The sequence below is a fragment of the Equus przewalskii genome, chromosome 22 (assembly GCF_037783145.1).
Source record: "Equus przewalskii isolate Varuska chromosome 22, EquPr2, whole genome shotgun sequence".
NCBI lineage: Eukaryota > Metazoa > Chordata > Mammalia > Perissodactyla > Equidae > Equus > Equus przewalskii.
This window is the reverse complement of record NC_091852.1, coordinates 33154567-33171071: the sequence shown is the minus strand read 5'-3', so window position 1 is coordinate 33171071 and position 16505 is coordinate 33154567. Positions and strand designations below refer to the sequence as shown.

Sequence of the window (16505 nt, the reverse complement as noted above, 5' to 3'; positions counted from 1 at the left end):
AAGAGAGCAAATTCCTGAGTCAGACTGCCTTGGTTCAGCCACTTCCCGGTGGTGTGACCTAGAATGTGTTACTTAACCTCTCTCTACCTCCTTGTCAATCTCTTTGTAAATAGGGATAAGAATGGTATTCTCTTCATAGGGAGGTTGCAATAAACTAAGCGAATTAAAATATGTAAATGAATTAAAATATGTAAAAGACTTGAAAGACTGGCTTGTACATAGTAAGTGCTCATAAGTGTCAGTTATTATGATTATTGCAAGCAGGTATCTTCATTCTAAAACTACAAAGATGACTCAGTCTCTCATTTCACTGCCAAACTATTTGGAGAAGTAGCTTGTACTTGCTTCCTCCATTTCTGCCCACTGTCTCCAGCCCCCAGCACTTTATTAAAGGTGCTCCCTCAAAAGTTACCCTTGGCTTTCTCACCAAATCTAATGTCTCTTCTTATCTTGCTGGACCCTATTACAGTGTTTGAAACCATTTCTTTGATATTCCTTTTAAATGCTGTAGTAGATGCTTTTGGTTCCCCAGGTGACATCCCCTCAGCTCACCTCTGATTGTGGTTGTGGTGGAACATTCGACGCACACTGTCAGTGCCCCACCTTAAGTGCCCACAGTACTCCACTTTTCTCCCCCAGGGCTTTCTTTGAAGCAGCAGTGGCTCTTCAGCCCATGTCCAGGCACAGCAGGAAACACCCTGACAGCAGCCTTCAACTTATGGGAGCTAGTTAGTTAGATAAATGTCCCAGCCTCCCATTCTTCAGGAGCACAATTTGAGGCATATTCTATACACGGTTCTTCAAAGGCTGTCCAGTAGGATTGAGCCTCATCACAGTAAAAACACCCTTTGCTGCCTTTTCCTCCTTCTCTCTCTCATTCCTCACTCCATCTCTTCTGTGCCTAAAATCACTTCCCAAATAAATTACCTGCCCCAAATTTCTTGTCCCAGGCTCCCTTTAAAGGTAACCCAGACTGTGACATACTTTCTTCTTTCAGCTTCTCTGACATTTAATTCTGACACTTCTTCCTCCCAAACTCCTTATCTTCTTCATCATATTGACTTCCTGATTTGATTAATCTGTTTCTATTAATGGCATCACTAATCTCCACAGGCCCCCAACCAACTGATTCATTAGCTTTCTAGAATAGTGGGATTAATATTCTCCAGTCAAGAGGTGGGCAAAAGTCACCTCCTACTGCCAGGGAAGATGTCAGTCCTGAGTAACAAGAAACTCACCAAGTAAAAGAGGTTAGAACTGATGTGTTTGGGCTTTGCCTTCTCAGCAGAAGAGGAAGATTGCTTAGAGTGATGCCAATTGATGCTACTCAGATGTCTTATCTGAATCCCAAAGAGACATCCCAGTTTTTCTCGGGAACAAAGCTTTAAGTTGGACAGAGCCCATGTGTGATGACCAAAACTGAGAACTAGAAACACAGGTGGAAAGACACCCCTTCTGTACTTTGGTGAGACCAGGGAAAATGGCCATATTGGCTGTGAAAGCAGCCCCACTATAGAGGACCTACGAAAACCACAGCAGCAGCATCTATGGTAGAAACAGCAGCTGCTCGCTGTCCCAGCCCTCTCTTTAAGATGTCGGGCGCTGACCAGGCAGCCACAGCTCTTGAAGACGATGAATTACTCTGAAGAGGACACTAGCAACCCAGAACATTACCAGAGAGAGGGAGAGTAATATAGAGGGCCACAGATTACCTAAACATCACCAGACTCGTAATGCTATATCATAAAGGGTACCAGAACAGTTGTGGATGACTCATTTAATCTCTTTAACTAAGTTTATGTCTGTAAAATTAGAATCATAATACCTAGCCCACTTACTTCATGGAGGTGGTGTTGTATCAAATGAAATATTGGAAACAAAATCATTTTATAAAATAAGTTACAACATAAAATTGTAAACTTCTATACATGTGAACAATTAGAAGTATATACTTACCTCATACTATATTCATTGTTGCTGACCAATTGTCTTTCAGGACTTTTACATGTAAAGTAAAACGAGAGCCTATTTCATGAGTCTGAGTCATCATTTTCAATACTTTGGATATTGAATGTCATTCCCTAATTGTTGAAGATTGGGAACTGTAATAGTCGTTACGAATGTCCCCTGTTAAAGCAATGTCTTCTATTTCTGTATCAACCCTGACATCTTCCTTTTCACAGGAAGGCTGAAATTGTAATGAACATGGGTGAAACTCGTGTTATTCCTAGTGCTGTGCTTTCAGCCATAGATGGAGACTCACCCAGGGAGAAGATTTACTATTTATTTGAAAGGCTTCCCCAAAATGGGCAACTCCAGCTTAAGGTTAGTGGCCTTTTTACTTTTATTTTTCAAAATGAATGTTAGATATAAATTTTCTCAATGCACAGATCTCTATGACTGAGTTTATTCTCTAATAGCCATATTTTGTCCAGAAGTAGACAATTTACTTTTCCTAGTTTGGGGTGAACTTACACTGCAGTCCTGCACCGCATGATTACATTTCGGTCAACAACAGACCACATAGACAATGTTGGTCCCAAAGGTTAGTACCATATAGCCTAGGTGTATGGTAGGCTATACCATCTAGGTGTGTGTAAGTACCGTAAGAGAGGAAGAAATTTTCCTCTACCCTTCTAGGTTCTTCCAGCTGGTCTAAGAATTAAATTGACATGAGGCAGATTAACAAGAAGAAAACAGACAAAGTTTACTAACATGTATACATGGGAGACATCCAGGAAAACTGAATAACTCACCAAAATGACTAAAGTCCTCATCTTAAATACCATCCTCAGCTAAAGACAAAAAATGTTGGGTGTGGGGAGAGTCAGGGACTTCAAAGGGAGGGAAGGCAATTTTCAGGGAGGTGAAAAGGAGCAAACCTTTGGAAAACAAGTATTTGTTTGCTCACAGAGAAACAGAAGAACAAAAGCCAACAAATAGGCTTTTCTAGACCTGTCTACCGCTTAGTTCATGTTACGCTAAGGTAGCATCTCACTTGCTGAGACAGATTTTTTTATCTGAATTCCTTTAGGCAGTTAGGCAGGAGGTCACAGGAAAAACTTTCTGAGTCTTTTGTGTCTAAAAGAATAATCAGCCTAAAATAATGCTTATGTTAAAAGACCCCTTTTGGAGCAGCAAATTTTGTTGCCCTTCAGTACACTCTATAATGTTCACACAATGATGAAATTGCCTAGCAATGCATATCTTAGAACATATCCCCATGGTTAAGTGACTAAATTCAGGGTAAATCCAATCAATATTAAGGCTCTTCATTTCTCCCTCCCTCCTGGGATTACACCGAGATTTGGGAGGAAGGAGTTACTGTGGTAAAGCAAGTCGCCTAGTTTCTGATGAGAATCAGGCATCTTTTGAGACATCTTTACTCCCACTAGATTTTAAAATTTTTAAAAACAGGCTTATTTTTCAGAGCGTTTGTGGGTATCCACGAACTGATTCTAAAGTTTATATGGAGAGGCAAAATACCCAGAATAGCCAACACAATATTGAAGGAGAACAAAGTTGAAGGACTGACACTACCTGACTTCGAGACTTTCTATAAAGCTACAGTAATCCAGACAGTGTGGGTTTGGTGTAAGAATAGACAAATAGACCAATGGAACAGAATAGAGAGCCCAGAAACAGACCCATACAAATATAGTCAACCGATCTTTGACAAGGAGCAGAGGCGGTACAATGCAGAAAAGATAGTCTCTTATCAAATGGTGCTCACCAGTCTGATTCAGATTGTTGCATGACACCCAAGGATTAGCCCAACACAAATCTGAGAGCAGTCACTTGAGAAGGTCACTTGAGTAATCCATCAAAATGTTTATTTGAATGGCGGATTAAGGCTAGCAACAACAACCACCAGCCAGCCCCAATGAGATTATTTGACTGAATGCTTCACTTCTAATATAATGTAGACACCGTCCTAGAAAAGCAGCAAGGATTCATTCTGTGTGGAACAGCTTGATTGTCTTAGAATGTAGGCACCATAGAGAATCAGAGTGAAGAGCAATCACTGATTTAAATTGAGGTACAGCTGTGTCCGTATTTCATTTCAAAGAGTAATGAAGCAGAAATGCAGTGAGAGCTCACGCATTTGGGTGGCATGGGAACTGAAGTGTTTTGGATATGTGAAAATCCAGATGGGTTCAGCTTCCCAAGATGGCACCACAAAGTTCTCTCCCAGCTCCCTAGGGGTTCTCTGAGTCTTCCAAGACCAGGGACCAGGACTGCAGGCCTCCTGGACTTTCTCAAGGGTTCTCATTTTCTTGTTGACTCTTTGTAGTTTTTCACACCTTGAGTCTAACTTATTTTCTTCCTCATTTGGGGCTTGCAAATGATTTTGTCGAGTCAAAGCTCACATTTGGGAGTGAAAATGAGGAATTAGATGGAGACTAGAGAGAGCAAAAGATATCTTCTTCTGTATTTACTTTCCGGGAAAAGACTGCAAAGGAAAAAAGTTAAGTAGAATTGCAGGCTGTCCAGTTTAAAACCCGAAAGAGAATCTTTTAAAAATTAAATTTGCAAATAGACCTTATGATGGGAACAATGAGCTTAATTATTACAATATAATTAATTTTCACCCAGTGAGCACAGGGCAGAACACATGCGTGTACCAACATCAGATGGGCAAAAATATTAAAGAGGAGGAAACCGGGAGAAATAGAACGACGAAAAGGGAGATGGTAACACAGTGAGGGGAGAGGAGGACAAAACATTTTTGCCAGGAACTGAAGTCTGTGGAATCATGTTTCAAGAGAAGTAAAAAACGAATGATTTAAACTTCTGTTTTAGTCTCTTAAGCCAGACAGGAAGAGCACAAGATAATATCATATTGTAAATTTTTAAGATGACATTTTTCTTAAGTTATGCCAAATGACTTTTACAAGCTATTCCTAGGGAAAGCTGTGAATCTTAAGAGAATAACAATAGAATTATGAATCAGATACAGATTTATTATATTTTATAGTACTACCAGTTGTCAGTTCCTCTCCATCATAAGAACCTCTTTTAATTGAAAATGCCACAATTGCTGCCCTGAGTTCTGTATAGAATATATGCTTAACTAATGTTGGCTTGTTTTTAGAAGATTCTGATAAAAAATAATCTATGATGTGGAGCTGGCCCAGTGGCGTAGCGGTTAAGTTTGCACGCTCTGCATTGGCGGCCCAGGTTCACAGGTTTGGATCCCAGGCGCAGACCAATACCACTCATGAAGCCATGCTGTGGTGGCTTCCTACATACACAATAGAGGTAGATGGGCACAGATGTTAGCTCAGGGCCACTCTTCCTCAAGCAAAAAAAGAGGAAGATTGGCAATAGGTGTTAGCTCAGGGCCAATCTTCCTCATCAACCTCCTCCCCCCGCAAAAAACCCTATGATATTTGCAGTTATGTTCTTTGCTGACTCAGGGTATAAATGTAGGGAGTGATAGGGATCTTGATAATTTTCTTTGGGCTTTAGTTAGGCTGGAAAATGTATGGAGAATAAATACATTCATTCTATTTTTATTTTATCTACTTCCCATAAGCCCCCTGACAAACATGTTTGAAAAAATTAGGTTTGATTAGTTGTACAACGATATGAAAGAAAAAAAAGAAACCTCCAAATGAAGCACATTTAATTTTTAAAGAATCAATTCCAGCAGCTCGATTACACACCTGCTCTCATTAATTGGAATATTTAATCAGCTATGATTGCTTATGATAAATACTTTGGAATAGCACTGCTGTTGAATTGCTACATGACTGTCAAACCTCCTTTGGTTGAAGCTAGTTTTTTTTTCCCACCCAAGGTCTTATCTTGTTTCAGTCTATTTCTTTGAAAGGAAAAAATAAGGTAAAATGGCAAAAAAATCGAATCTGGAGTTCCCCTGAAATATCATTTATATCGGAAGTTTTCAGGTGATATGGAAAATATCCACTAACACAGCGTAGGGAGAAAAATGCAAACCATGGGCAGCTGACTAATTCTGGTGCCTTTCAGATAGGGAGGGACTGGGTCCCGCTCTACCCTGGCCTGAACTGCACTCAGGAAGAAGTGGACCTGAACTTGCTGAGATACACACACACTGGGGCGGTGGCTTCCCAGAGCCAGGACAGCTTCACCTTCTCCCTCTGGGATGGCAACAACAGGTCACCTGCATTTGACTGTCACATCATCATCAATGATATGGGAAAAGGTAAAAGCATTTCTACCAAGATTTATTGGGATCAACTTTTATCACCAGAAGTGAGCTGGTGTAAGCATTCAGAGGTCAGCCTTCCTTCCTTCCTTCCTTTCTTCCTTCTTGCCATCCTTCCAGCCATCACTCCTTCCCTTCTTCCCTTCCATCATTTATGATCTGATCCTTTGCCTCCTCTCCTGCTTTGCCTGGGATCTATGAGGTTCACGAGACAGACCAATCCATTTGTTGTTTTCCGTCTTTCACAAAGCCTGTTGGAAACCCAGCCTCTCCCACCATATGGCTGCACAGGCTGCTTTAACTGTCAGGGTTTTTGCTTTATATAAAATTTTACCAAATCTATGTGATCACTCTAGTTTTATCTTTAAGAAGTGAATTATTACTTGATGATGGAGTTTCAAAAGAATATTTCCAACACAATAATAACAAAGGAAATAAAAGCAAACGCATTTTAAAATAAAAAAATAATAAAAAGGAGCTTTGTCATTGAAAAGCTTGGAATTGTTGCTCTTTTCACTTGGGAAGTGCCAATACATACTTTTTGGGGACAAGGGAGAACACTATAAGATAATAAGCTTCTCTTGAATTAGTTAAGCAGACATTTTCATAATAGGACACAGCAGCATATAAATCATGGAAGGAGGAGAGTGAAAAAATCCTGAAAAGAAAGCTCAGCAAGGGAGAATATAAGCCTTTGATGCCCAACTGTCACTACACCATACTTTTGCTTAGAGCTTATGTGAGGAGAGTAAGGATCATATCTCATTCATCTATAGAGTCCACTATCTATATATTCTCAGGACCAAACATAATCTTTCATCCTCGGTACATGCTTGATTAACTGAATGCTTCCTTTTTTCACCTTGGCTGCCAGGAAGCTTGAGCTAAATTAGATGCTTCAGTGTAGTAAAAATCTTACTTTGTGTGTGTGGTAAAGTTACAATTGTCCTGAATTTTTTAAAACAAATTTTAAGTCAGCTTGATTTATTTTGTGCTGTTTATTTGGGGCTGTATAATAATTTATTTGCTTCTTTCTTGGTTATAAAAATGTGTTCCTTGGCTGCCCTGGTGACACAGCAGTTAAGTTCACATGTTCCGCTTCAGCAGCTCAGGGTTTGCCGGTTCAGATCCTGGGTGCAGACCTATGCAACGCTTGACAAGTCATGCTGTGGTAGGTGTCCCACATATGAAGTGGAGGAAGTTGGGCATGGATGTTAGCTCAGGGCCAGTCTTCCTCAGCAAAAAAAGAGGAGGATTGGCAGTGGATGTTAGCTCAGGGCTAATCTTCCTCAAAAAAAAAAATAATAATAAAATAAAGGCAGGCAGTCTAGCACCAGAAAAATGTGTTGCTTGATGTCTAATAAGTAATGCAGATAACTGAGATGTTAGTGTACACGTTTATTTCTCTCTGCAAAAGTAGGGCTCTGCTCATCATATGTATATGTCTAGGCAAAATGTCATACAAGTAATATATCAGGGCAGACAACTAATGGATTAGGGCAGACTATCTTCTCGTTACCTTGGCACAGTGTGTTTCCTGGGGGGTGGAGGAGAGTTCTAGAAGTTCCATAAAGCCATCTGGGAATTCTTTCTTAGTAGAGGGTCCTTTATGTCTGGAGACCTTGAAGTCACTCCAGAAGTGAGATGTGGAGGAAAATGAGAGGATTTCATGGGCTTGGAGGTAGGGTACCTATATTCTACACATCCTGGTGGCTGGATCACTGTCACATGCCACATTAAGGTCAGCTAAGCAATAGACACTCTAGCGATGTGCCCGGGAAGAAAAGGAAATGAGGCTGGTCTTTGCTAACTCTGACATGTGATTATTTTCTAAAAGGATTTGTGACCACTTACATCAAGTAGATACACTAACCTATTAACATTTTCAGAAGTTCTAAATTTCTTCCCTTTGTTTCTTTTTACATCATGGTGTTTTATATGCGTACAGTGTTGTATCCTATTTTTCTTTTTACTTAGCTTGAGTTTTCTCAGGTTGCAGCATAACTTTATAAGCATAAATGTTCATCTCTAAATAAAACCACACTGAATTGCTGGACTCAGTCAAATCCCTAACATCGAGCATTTGGACTCTTTTCATTTGGGAGTTATTGTAAATAACATTAGGCCTTCCAATTGTGTGGTGTCTTCTGATTTGCACAGTGGCTAAAATAATACGATTTTTGAGAGAAGTTTAGAAGGACGCCATCAAGAGTTGTCCCCCATCCCTACTATGCCGTTACAGTGCTGAAAAACTGCAGTGAGGCAAAACCCGGATGCTCTTCCTCGCCCGGACCCATCTTCTGCTCCTGCTGAAACCACTTGTGGGTGATTTCTGTTTCCCCAGTCCTGTTCCTGCTCCTTACTTCTTTGATGTATTCATCTTGACTTCCTCTGAAGCATCGGAGGCTCAGGTTTTGATTTAAAGTTAGGATGCTCATTGATTCTACGTTGCACTTAAGTTGCATAGCATTTTGGGTTGAAAGCATAGTACACCAAAAGGCCAAATTTATCATCTAAAACAGAGTTTCCCAATCTTGACACTGTTGACATTTTGGGGTGGGTAATTCTGTGTTGCAGAGAACTTTCTGGTGCATTGTAGGATGTTTAGTAACATCTCTGGCCTCTATCACTAGATGCTAGCAGAAACTCCCAGTTATGACCACCAAAAATGTCTCCAGGCATTGCCAAATGTCCCCTGGGTAGGGGGGCAAAGTCACCCCTCATTGAGAACCACTGGTCTAAAGTTATACCTCCTTGATATTTTGTTTTCATTTTTTTATTTCTTCATGGGACTGAATATCTTTCCGAAATTTTATTGACTATTTGTGTTTTTAATTTAGAAATGGCTTGGTGAGCCAGCCCTTATGGCCTAGTGGTTAAAGTTTGCCGTGCTCCATTTCAGTGGCCTGAGTTCGTTTCCTGGTCGCAGAACCACACCACTCGTCTGTCAGCTGCCATGCTGTGGTGGTGGTTTACGTAGAACTAGAAAGATTTACAACTAGGATATACAACCATGTACTGGGACTTTGGGGAGGAAAAAAAGAGGAAAATTGGCAACCTATGTTAGCTCAGGGCGAATCTTTCCCTGCGGGGAGGGGGGGGGGCAGGAAAAAAAAGAAATGGCTTGGCGTTTACTTCACGCATATTTTCTTTTGGATATTCACCCTTTTCATGTTGATTTATAAGAACTCTCTATATATTAAAGAGAGGATGCCAAATAATATGGTGTTTGAGTTTGTGCTCTTGAGTCAGATGGGCTGAGTACAATTGCCAGCTCCAGCTTTTATTAACCATATAATCATTAACAAGCTGGTTAACATCTCTACACCTTAGCTTCCTCATTTATAATTGGGAGATATCATGATACCCCACCTCATAGCGTGGATGTGAAGATGTGAGAGCTCATAGCCCTGTGCCTGGCACAAAGTATAAGCTTTATATTTTAGTTATGATCAATTTTTTTATGAGTCTCAGGTGAGCAAAAGTGAATTATAATCCTTAGTTTGTGAAACACTGCATCATTAGTCCATGTGTGACCCATTTCCACTTGGCTCATCCAAAGCATTCTTTTTAAAATACATAATAAACACCTGTGCAACCACCATACGCTTCAAGGACTGGAATATTAACAATAACAAACATCTACTTGTATGCCCTTCCCATCCTCCAGACGGAATGACCAAACGAATGAATTTTGAGTTAATTTTCCGACTTTTGTTTATAGTTTTCTGGGACTTACAAATGGTAAGAAGCTACATCTGTGCTGTTGTGTGGAGCTGTTGTTCATTCATTTTGCTACTGTGCAAAGTTTGGTTGTATGAATAGAGCATGGTTTGTTTATACATTCACTTTCTGGAAAGGCATTTGGGTTGTCGCCAGTGTTTTCAATTACAAACAGTGCTGCGAGGACCATTCTGGCACATCTCTCCTGGGTGCAAGGGTACGTGTTTCTCCCCAGTACACAGCTGGAGTGGAACCACTGGATCCAGGCATATGTGAATACTCAGCTCTTTACAAAATCATGCCAAATCGTGTACCAATTTATCCTCCTACCAGAATCCCATGCAAGAGCATCCTGATCTACATTCTCTTCCACATGTAGTATTATCAGACTTCTACATTTTTGCCAAAGGGCTGTGAGATGGCAACTTATTGTGGTCCTGATTTGTATCTCCATGATTATTAATAAGTTGAGCATCTTTTTGTTTCTTTATTGGCCCTACATGTTTCCCCTTCTGTGTAATATCTGCTCATGTCTTTTGTCTAATTCTTTTTTTAATCATAGTTCTATAAACCTTTCTCAGTCATATTAGTTTTGATTTCTGCACAGTTTGGCTTTTGGTTTTTACCTTCACTTTGGACATTTTATTTTTTTTAATGTGATTCTTGACGACAGCCTCTTCTGCCACGTAGGTGATATTGTCATCCTTGCAAGACCACTTGTGGTGTCTAAAGGTGACAGAGGTTGGTTGACGAGCGCCACTCTCCTTGCTGTGGACGGAGCGGATAAGCCTGAGGAAACTGCTGTATGTCATCACCTCCCCACCGCGACATGGCCGGCTCGAACACGCCCGCCATCCCGGAGTCCCCATTACGAGCTTCAGCCAAATGGACATAGCAGGACGGACAGTCTGCTATGTCCACAACAGCAAGGCAGCTGTCTCCAGCGACACATTCAGGTGAGCCCCAAGGAAATTTTTCAGAACCCCTTCCCATGATTAATGCTTGGAAGGACAAAAGAAGGGGAAAAAATGAGTCCTTTTCCAGCTCTGGTGTAGCTACGTTGTTCTTCTACTGCCTAGATGTATGAAAGGTGAGGGTTCATGATTAAAATGACAGAGGCAAGGCAAGAAATTAGGGTTTGCTGTTTTAAAATAAACACATAAGCAGATCTAAATGCAAGCTGTTCCATGAGGAGAAGTGGGAAGACCTAAGGATCCCAGCTCGGGAGAGACATGGAAAAGTAATTTACCTCTTTTTCTGAGTATGTTTTTCTATCTGCGGAAAAGGTATTTATTAGTAAACATTTGGCATAAGCAGACACTGCCTTTTGACACAATGTGTTCCGGTAACTATATCATAAATCATGCTGTCATAAAGTGGATCATATTTCCCCTTAGAAACAATGTTATAATTGGGGCTGTGCACCTGTTCAAAGATTCTGTATCAAATAAATCATTAGAATGAATAACAATCTGGTGAAAAGGCAAAGATTCAACATTAATGAAAGTCGACGGTGATTTAAAATACTGAAATCTGTCTCCAGTCACATAAAGCAAGAGAAACTCTGAAGAATCTATCGTCTAGCAGTTCTCAAAGCTGGCTGAATGCAAGGTCCTTAAGAGGACACAGATCCCTGGGGCTGGGATGGGAACCAGCAAATCTCGGACTAGCCTTCGCGGAACAGTGGTACATACCCGACTCTGAGTTTTACTAATTAAGGAGGAGGCCCTGAGAGCATCGGTTTATCGGCCACCCAAGCAGACCTTCTGGATAGTTTTTACCAGAATACAACCTTCAAAAGAGCGCCATAAAATAACGGAAATGTAGCATATTCCCATATCATTCAGTGGTGCCCGTACACTATCAAGTGTACTGATACAGCTGTGTTCAAATGCCACTCTCGATCATACATTTTATTTATCTAAATTCAATATGCCTGTTATGATAAGCACTGCTTAAATATTAGTAAAGATGATTTTGCTTGCTTTTTTAGTATTTAGAGTGATGATTTGGATAGTTCAACTTTTAAACCAAAAAAAAACATCCAGGGAAGTTTGAACTAATGTCTTCCTTTTTTCTTGACAAGTGTCCTTAACAAACAGCTAATCATTTGGGTGATCAATATCTTAATAACCGATTCAGTGCATAAGTGTTACAGGCTTTGACTAAAACATGAGATGAGGGGATTCCTTCTCACCCTGGTTCTTTTGCTCCAGAAGTGGAATAGTGTAGTTGGTGGGGCACAGGCTTGGGTCAATTACTGCCTCCATTTCTCACTACACTGTGGCCTTCGTCTTGTTACACATCCTCTTGTGATCCTGTTTCCTGTTCTGTGAAAAGGAATGATGCTCATAGTACCTGCCTTACAGGGGTGTTGGGAGGTTCAAAGGAGCTTGTGCATGTAAAATACTTAAAACATTATGTGGCACATAGGAAGAATGAAATAAGTACTAGCTGCAATTATTACTACTACTATAGAGTTATTGTTGTTGTTATCATTACTTATTATATTCCTTCTTTGGCCCCCCTTTTCCCTCTGATCTTTACAATACCATGCGTAATCTTGAAGGAGGAAAGAAATTATAAACAAGAGAAATGATTGTTCTCCTTTCCCTGTTCACTAACAGAGGCTGGTGCTTCTTGGTTTAATGCATGTATATGAGATTCTGGGGCTTTAATTTTGTACCCATTTCTAGACTTTCTTCCTCTTGTCCATTCCCACTTCCCCCAGTCAACACCCGCAGGAGAGTCTGCTGAAGACACTAATGACTGTATTGGAGAAACCAGTGACTCTGCTGGAGAAGCCAATGAATGAGCATGTAAAGACGTTCAGAAATGAAGGTTAGGTATCAATCAGATGGTAGTGATGAGCTGCGAATAGAAAGCAGCATCTCTGTATATGAGAATTGGTGATACTATAGAAGTTTCCTAATTCACATCCATATAGGGTCATGCTAGAGGCATTTTAGAAATCATTCATCCTAGAAATTTCCAAATTTCTAGATCCTCAAGAGAGTTCCCTGGGAGATTTATAAAAATATAAATTCTTGGACCTCGCCCCAGAGAGGCAACTTTGGTAAGTCCAGTCTCAGGCCCAGGTTCTGTAGTTTTAAAATCTCTCCAGGTGATTCTGATGCAGTCAGGACTAGCAGTTGCTGGCCTGGTCCAGGCCGTTGTTCCAAGTGTGTTCTGAGGAGCCTTGAGGATTTACGGAAGCCCTCTCGGGGCCTCTCAGAGACAGAAGATGGGGCCCTCACTCCAATTTACTGATAGAGCTTTGTTGCATTTTATTTTTTGAGAGTTTGTTTTACACACTGGGCTTCTGGGCAAGGTTTTCTTTCAGCACAAAGCCTGTGGCTGTACTTTCTGAAGTGAGTGATTTGTACCACCAGTGATACAAAGATGCAATATGGGCTGATGGGGGAAGAAGGCAATAAACGACAGGGAGTCAGGACTGAGAAACTGCTCTCGTCTTAGTGCTCTCCATCCTTCTGATTGTTTCAACAAGGAAGTCCCAGACTGGCGCCATATGTCCTCCACAGCTCTTCAGTATTAACCGTTCTCCCTTTTTAACAAAGAGAGTGCGGACCTCAGGTTCCAGGCCATTGGGCAACAATATCTAGCTAGAAAGAAAAACATCATTTTCTTGTATTTATTTTTGCAGTATTTATGGTGATGAAGTTTTTGGTAGTTAAAAATTTCAGATTTTAGTAGTTAGAAAGTTTCCTTTTAGAGACATTTATTTAGGTAAAACAAAGAGTGGGTTGCTCTAAAGCAACTTAATAAGTAATAAGAGTACAGGTGGGTCAAGAATTTGGCAGAAATTAGGAAGGTGGTGTTTGAATGACTCAAGATTAGAAAATAGGTCGATGCGGAAAATAAACAAACACCACAGGTTGGAAGGTATTGATTTAGTCCCATCCCTTCACTTACGTGTAAAAAAGTTGATATTGCTTGAACACCTGCAATGCATCAGACAGTGTACTAGACCCTTTTCTTGTGAATCATTTCCTTTCAGCCTTACACCACCACCTTGAGAGAGATGGTTTGTTCCCATTTTGTGCACAAGAAAACCGAGGTTCCAAGAAGCAAAGACAGTTGCCTAAACCGACATAACTGAATCAGAGCTGAATTTAGGCTGAGATCTCATTTGGGAGAGTTCTTTCCATCATACCTCATCGTACCAAAAATTTGCGGAGAAGATGCACTTGTGCGAAGGAACCTCCTCAATGTGTCATTCTGCTGTTCGGCCAGCAGTTTTACATATTGATGATGGAAGAGCCTAGCATCTACCCAAGACCCTCGTTTTAATCTTGTCATTTCACTAACCCAATCATGGACTGCTGCGTTGTTTGTCAAGTGGCACTAAACCAAAGCTGAAAGCCTGTTTTAATGAAAGTGTGATCATGGTGCTTTTTAAAAATTAAATATATGCAACCAATCTAATCACCTAAATTTATGTCGCTTGCTGTTAAATCTGGCAAGGAATTTGGCTGGGTAGAGGAGATAAATTCTGTGGCAGAGGATTTTCCCCCTTCTCGTTTTAATGTAGGATATGGCAGCATTAATTAAGCGGGGGAGTTTAATGGTCAGATTTTACCTTCTGCAAAAATATTTTGCGAATCATAAATTTCTCCTGCATTGTTTGGTGCTGCTGGCCTGGAAGAAAGATTTGGCAGCGTATTCTAGGACAGATGACACCAAGTGATTAGCAAGCTGACTTCAGCTGCTGGCAGCCGGGTACTAAAAGAACATGCTAATGTCCTCCATTTTGACATGCCGGCTGGACTTTTTTTTTTTTTTGAGGAACTGGCTCTATTTATGATTCCATTTTTATCTTTTAAATGCCATGACAGATGGCAGATTCTTCAGCCAACTCTATTGCCAGGAAATGCAGAAAGCTTGAAAGCACCGTGTAATGGTGAAATCAGACCAGGCAGGCACCCCAGACGAATCTGAGAGTCATTCCCCAAATTTCATGAGAACAGTGGTCATCTTGGCTGTGTCTCTTCTCAGGGGGACATAAGAAGTGAAATTAACCAAAATGGACCCACAGAAGGAGCTGCTACTGCGATACCACCAGCTCCTTAACCTTGGAATGGATACCATCATAGCAATGGCACTGTTATTTTAAAACTGGAGAATCTATTTGGAGGGTTGCTTTGTGGGGGAGGGGGAGCATTTGTAAGATCATCTGGTCAACCTTTGCGGACGTGAACAGCACTGACCTTGGTGCACTTGTTCTGCTAGGCTTATTTTGACTGGGAAGCCAACCATGACCATTCACCCTGTCTCTCTCTCTCTGATAATGTTTCTCTGCCTGTGAGTAGTTTGCATGGTTACCTGTGAAAGTGGAATGATGTGTTTGATCCAGTCATGTTTAAAAATTGCATCCTTTTCGCCACTGGCTTATTAGCTTTTGGTCAGTGCAGACAGCTGCTTCGGTGTCCCAGCTGGGAACAGTGGCCTCAGTAAACATATTTCTTCCTCTTATATAGTCCCTGGCCTGCTCGCCCTCATTCCCATCTGTCTGATGGCAGGCTGCCGATTTCCAACGTGGTCAGATCCCCATCATCAGGCAGGGAGGGGTTTGAGAAGGACAGCCTGGATCATGAGACAACTTCAGCGTCCTCACACAGGTCACACATGCATATAAATGCGGCCATCCTGAGACTGAGCTTTGAGGACCTGGTCAGACATTTTCAGAATTCAGTCTCCAGAGGGGAAAGTGGGAATCAGATACACAAGATGGCCGCCTCTGGTTGAGCCCCTGACCGTCACTGGAGCTCTCACTGAACCTCCTTGTTCCTGATCCCCATCGCTGCCCTTCTTTCCCCTTCCTTCTCTGCTCATATTTGACATGCTTTTAACGGGGCATGATGTCTTTAATTCCACAATTAATGCTAATACTAAAATATTTGTCCTTTGGCTTAAATTTGTGCTAAACTATAAATGGTCAATTTAAAACTCTCCACGAGAGCACATTTTGGTTTAGTGATCTGGCAGGGAGTAGAGAGCCACTTTATTTGTGAAAGAGGGTAAAATGGAACTCATGAAATGTGTATCTGGAGGGATTAAGTAAAAAATGGAGAAATTGGAGGCAGTGAGGGAACACCTCACCTTCCCCTTGTTATATCATGGGTCTGATGATAGGCACCAGAGAGGAAACATGAAAAGGAACAGGAAAACAATGGAATAAAGGCACAATTCCAGGCAAAGCTTTCCCTGAGAAATAGACCATGATTTTTGCACCTACAAATGCATATCACTTGACCTTTGAAATTGTCAAGGTGACTAGTAAATAAAAAGTTGGAAGAACGTACAGATATATTTCTGGGTATGCTTCTTTTTTAAAAAAAAAAAATGACTAATTTTGCAAAGACTGCATGAGCCAACAGTGAAATTGCCCTATTGCTTAGAAAATAGCAAAAGTTCAGCTTTACAAAATGAAAACTGTTTTGTTTTAAGGAAACTATGTAATGTTGCTCAATCTACAATTCTAAAGTTAATTCAATGTCCTTATTCAAACTGTAAAAATAATGCTGCAGAAAATAACCAGGTTATAGTCTTTACAAGTTGAGGTATGTGA

General features: G+C 40.8%; 1 protein-coding gene across 1 annotated transcript in view; it reads left to right on the top strand.

Moving 5' to 3' along the window:
- FREM1 (FRAS1 related extracellular matrix 1) overlaps positions 1 to 16505 on the top strand; it is a 145799-nt gene that overhangs the window by 86727 nt on the left and 42567 nt on the right. The window contains 4 exon segments of the mRNA XM_070590749.1: positions 2184 to 2325; positions 5995 to 6190; positions 10607 to 10713; positions 10715 to 10872. Of these exon segments, the coding sequence (XP_070446850.1) occupies positions 2184 to 2325; positions 5995 to 6190; positions 10607 to 10713; positions 10715 to 10872 (603 nt within the window).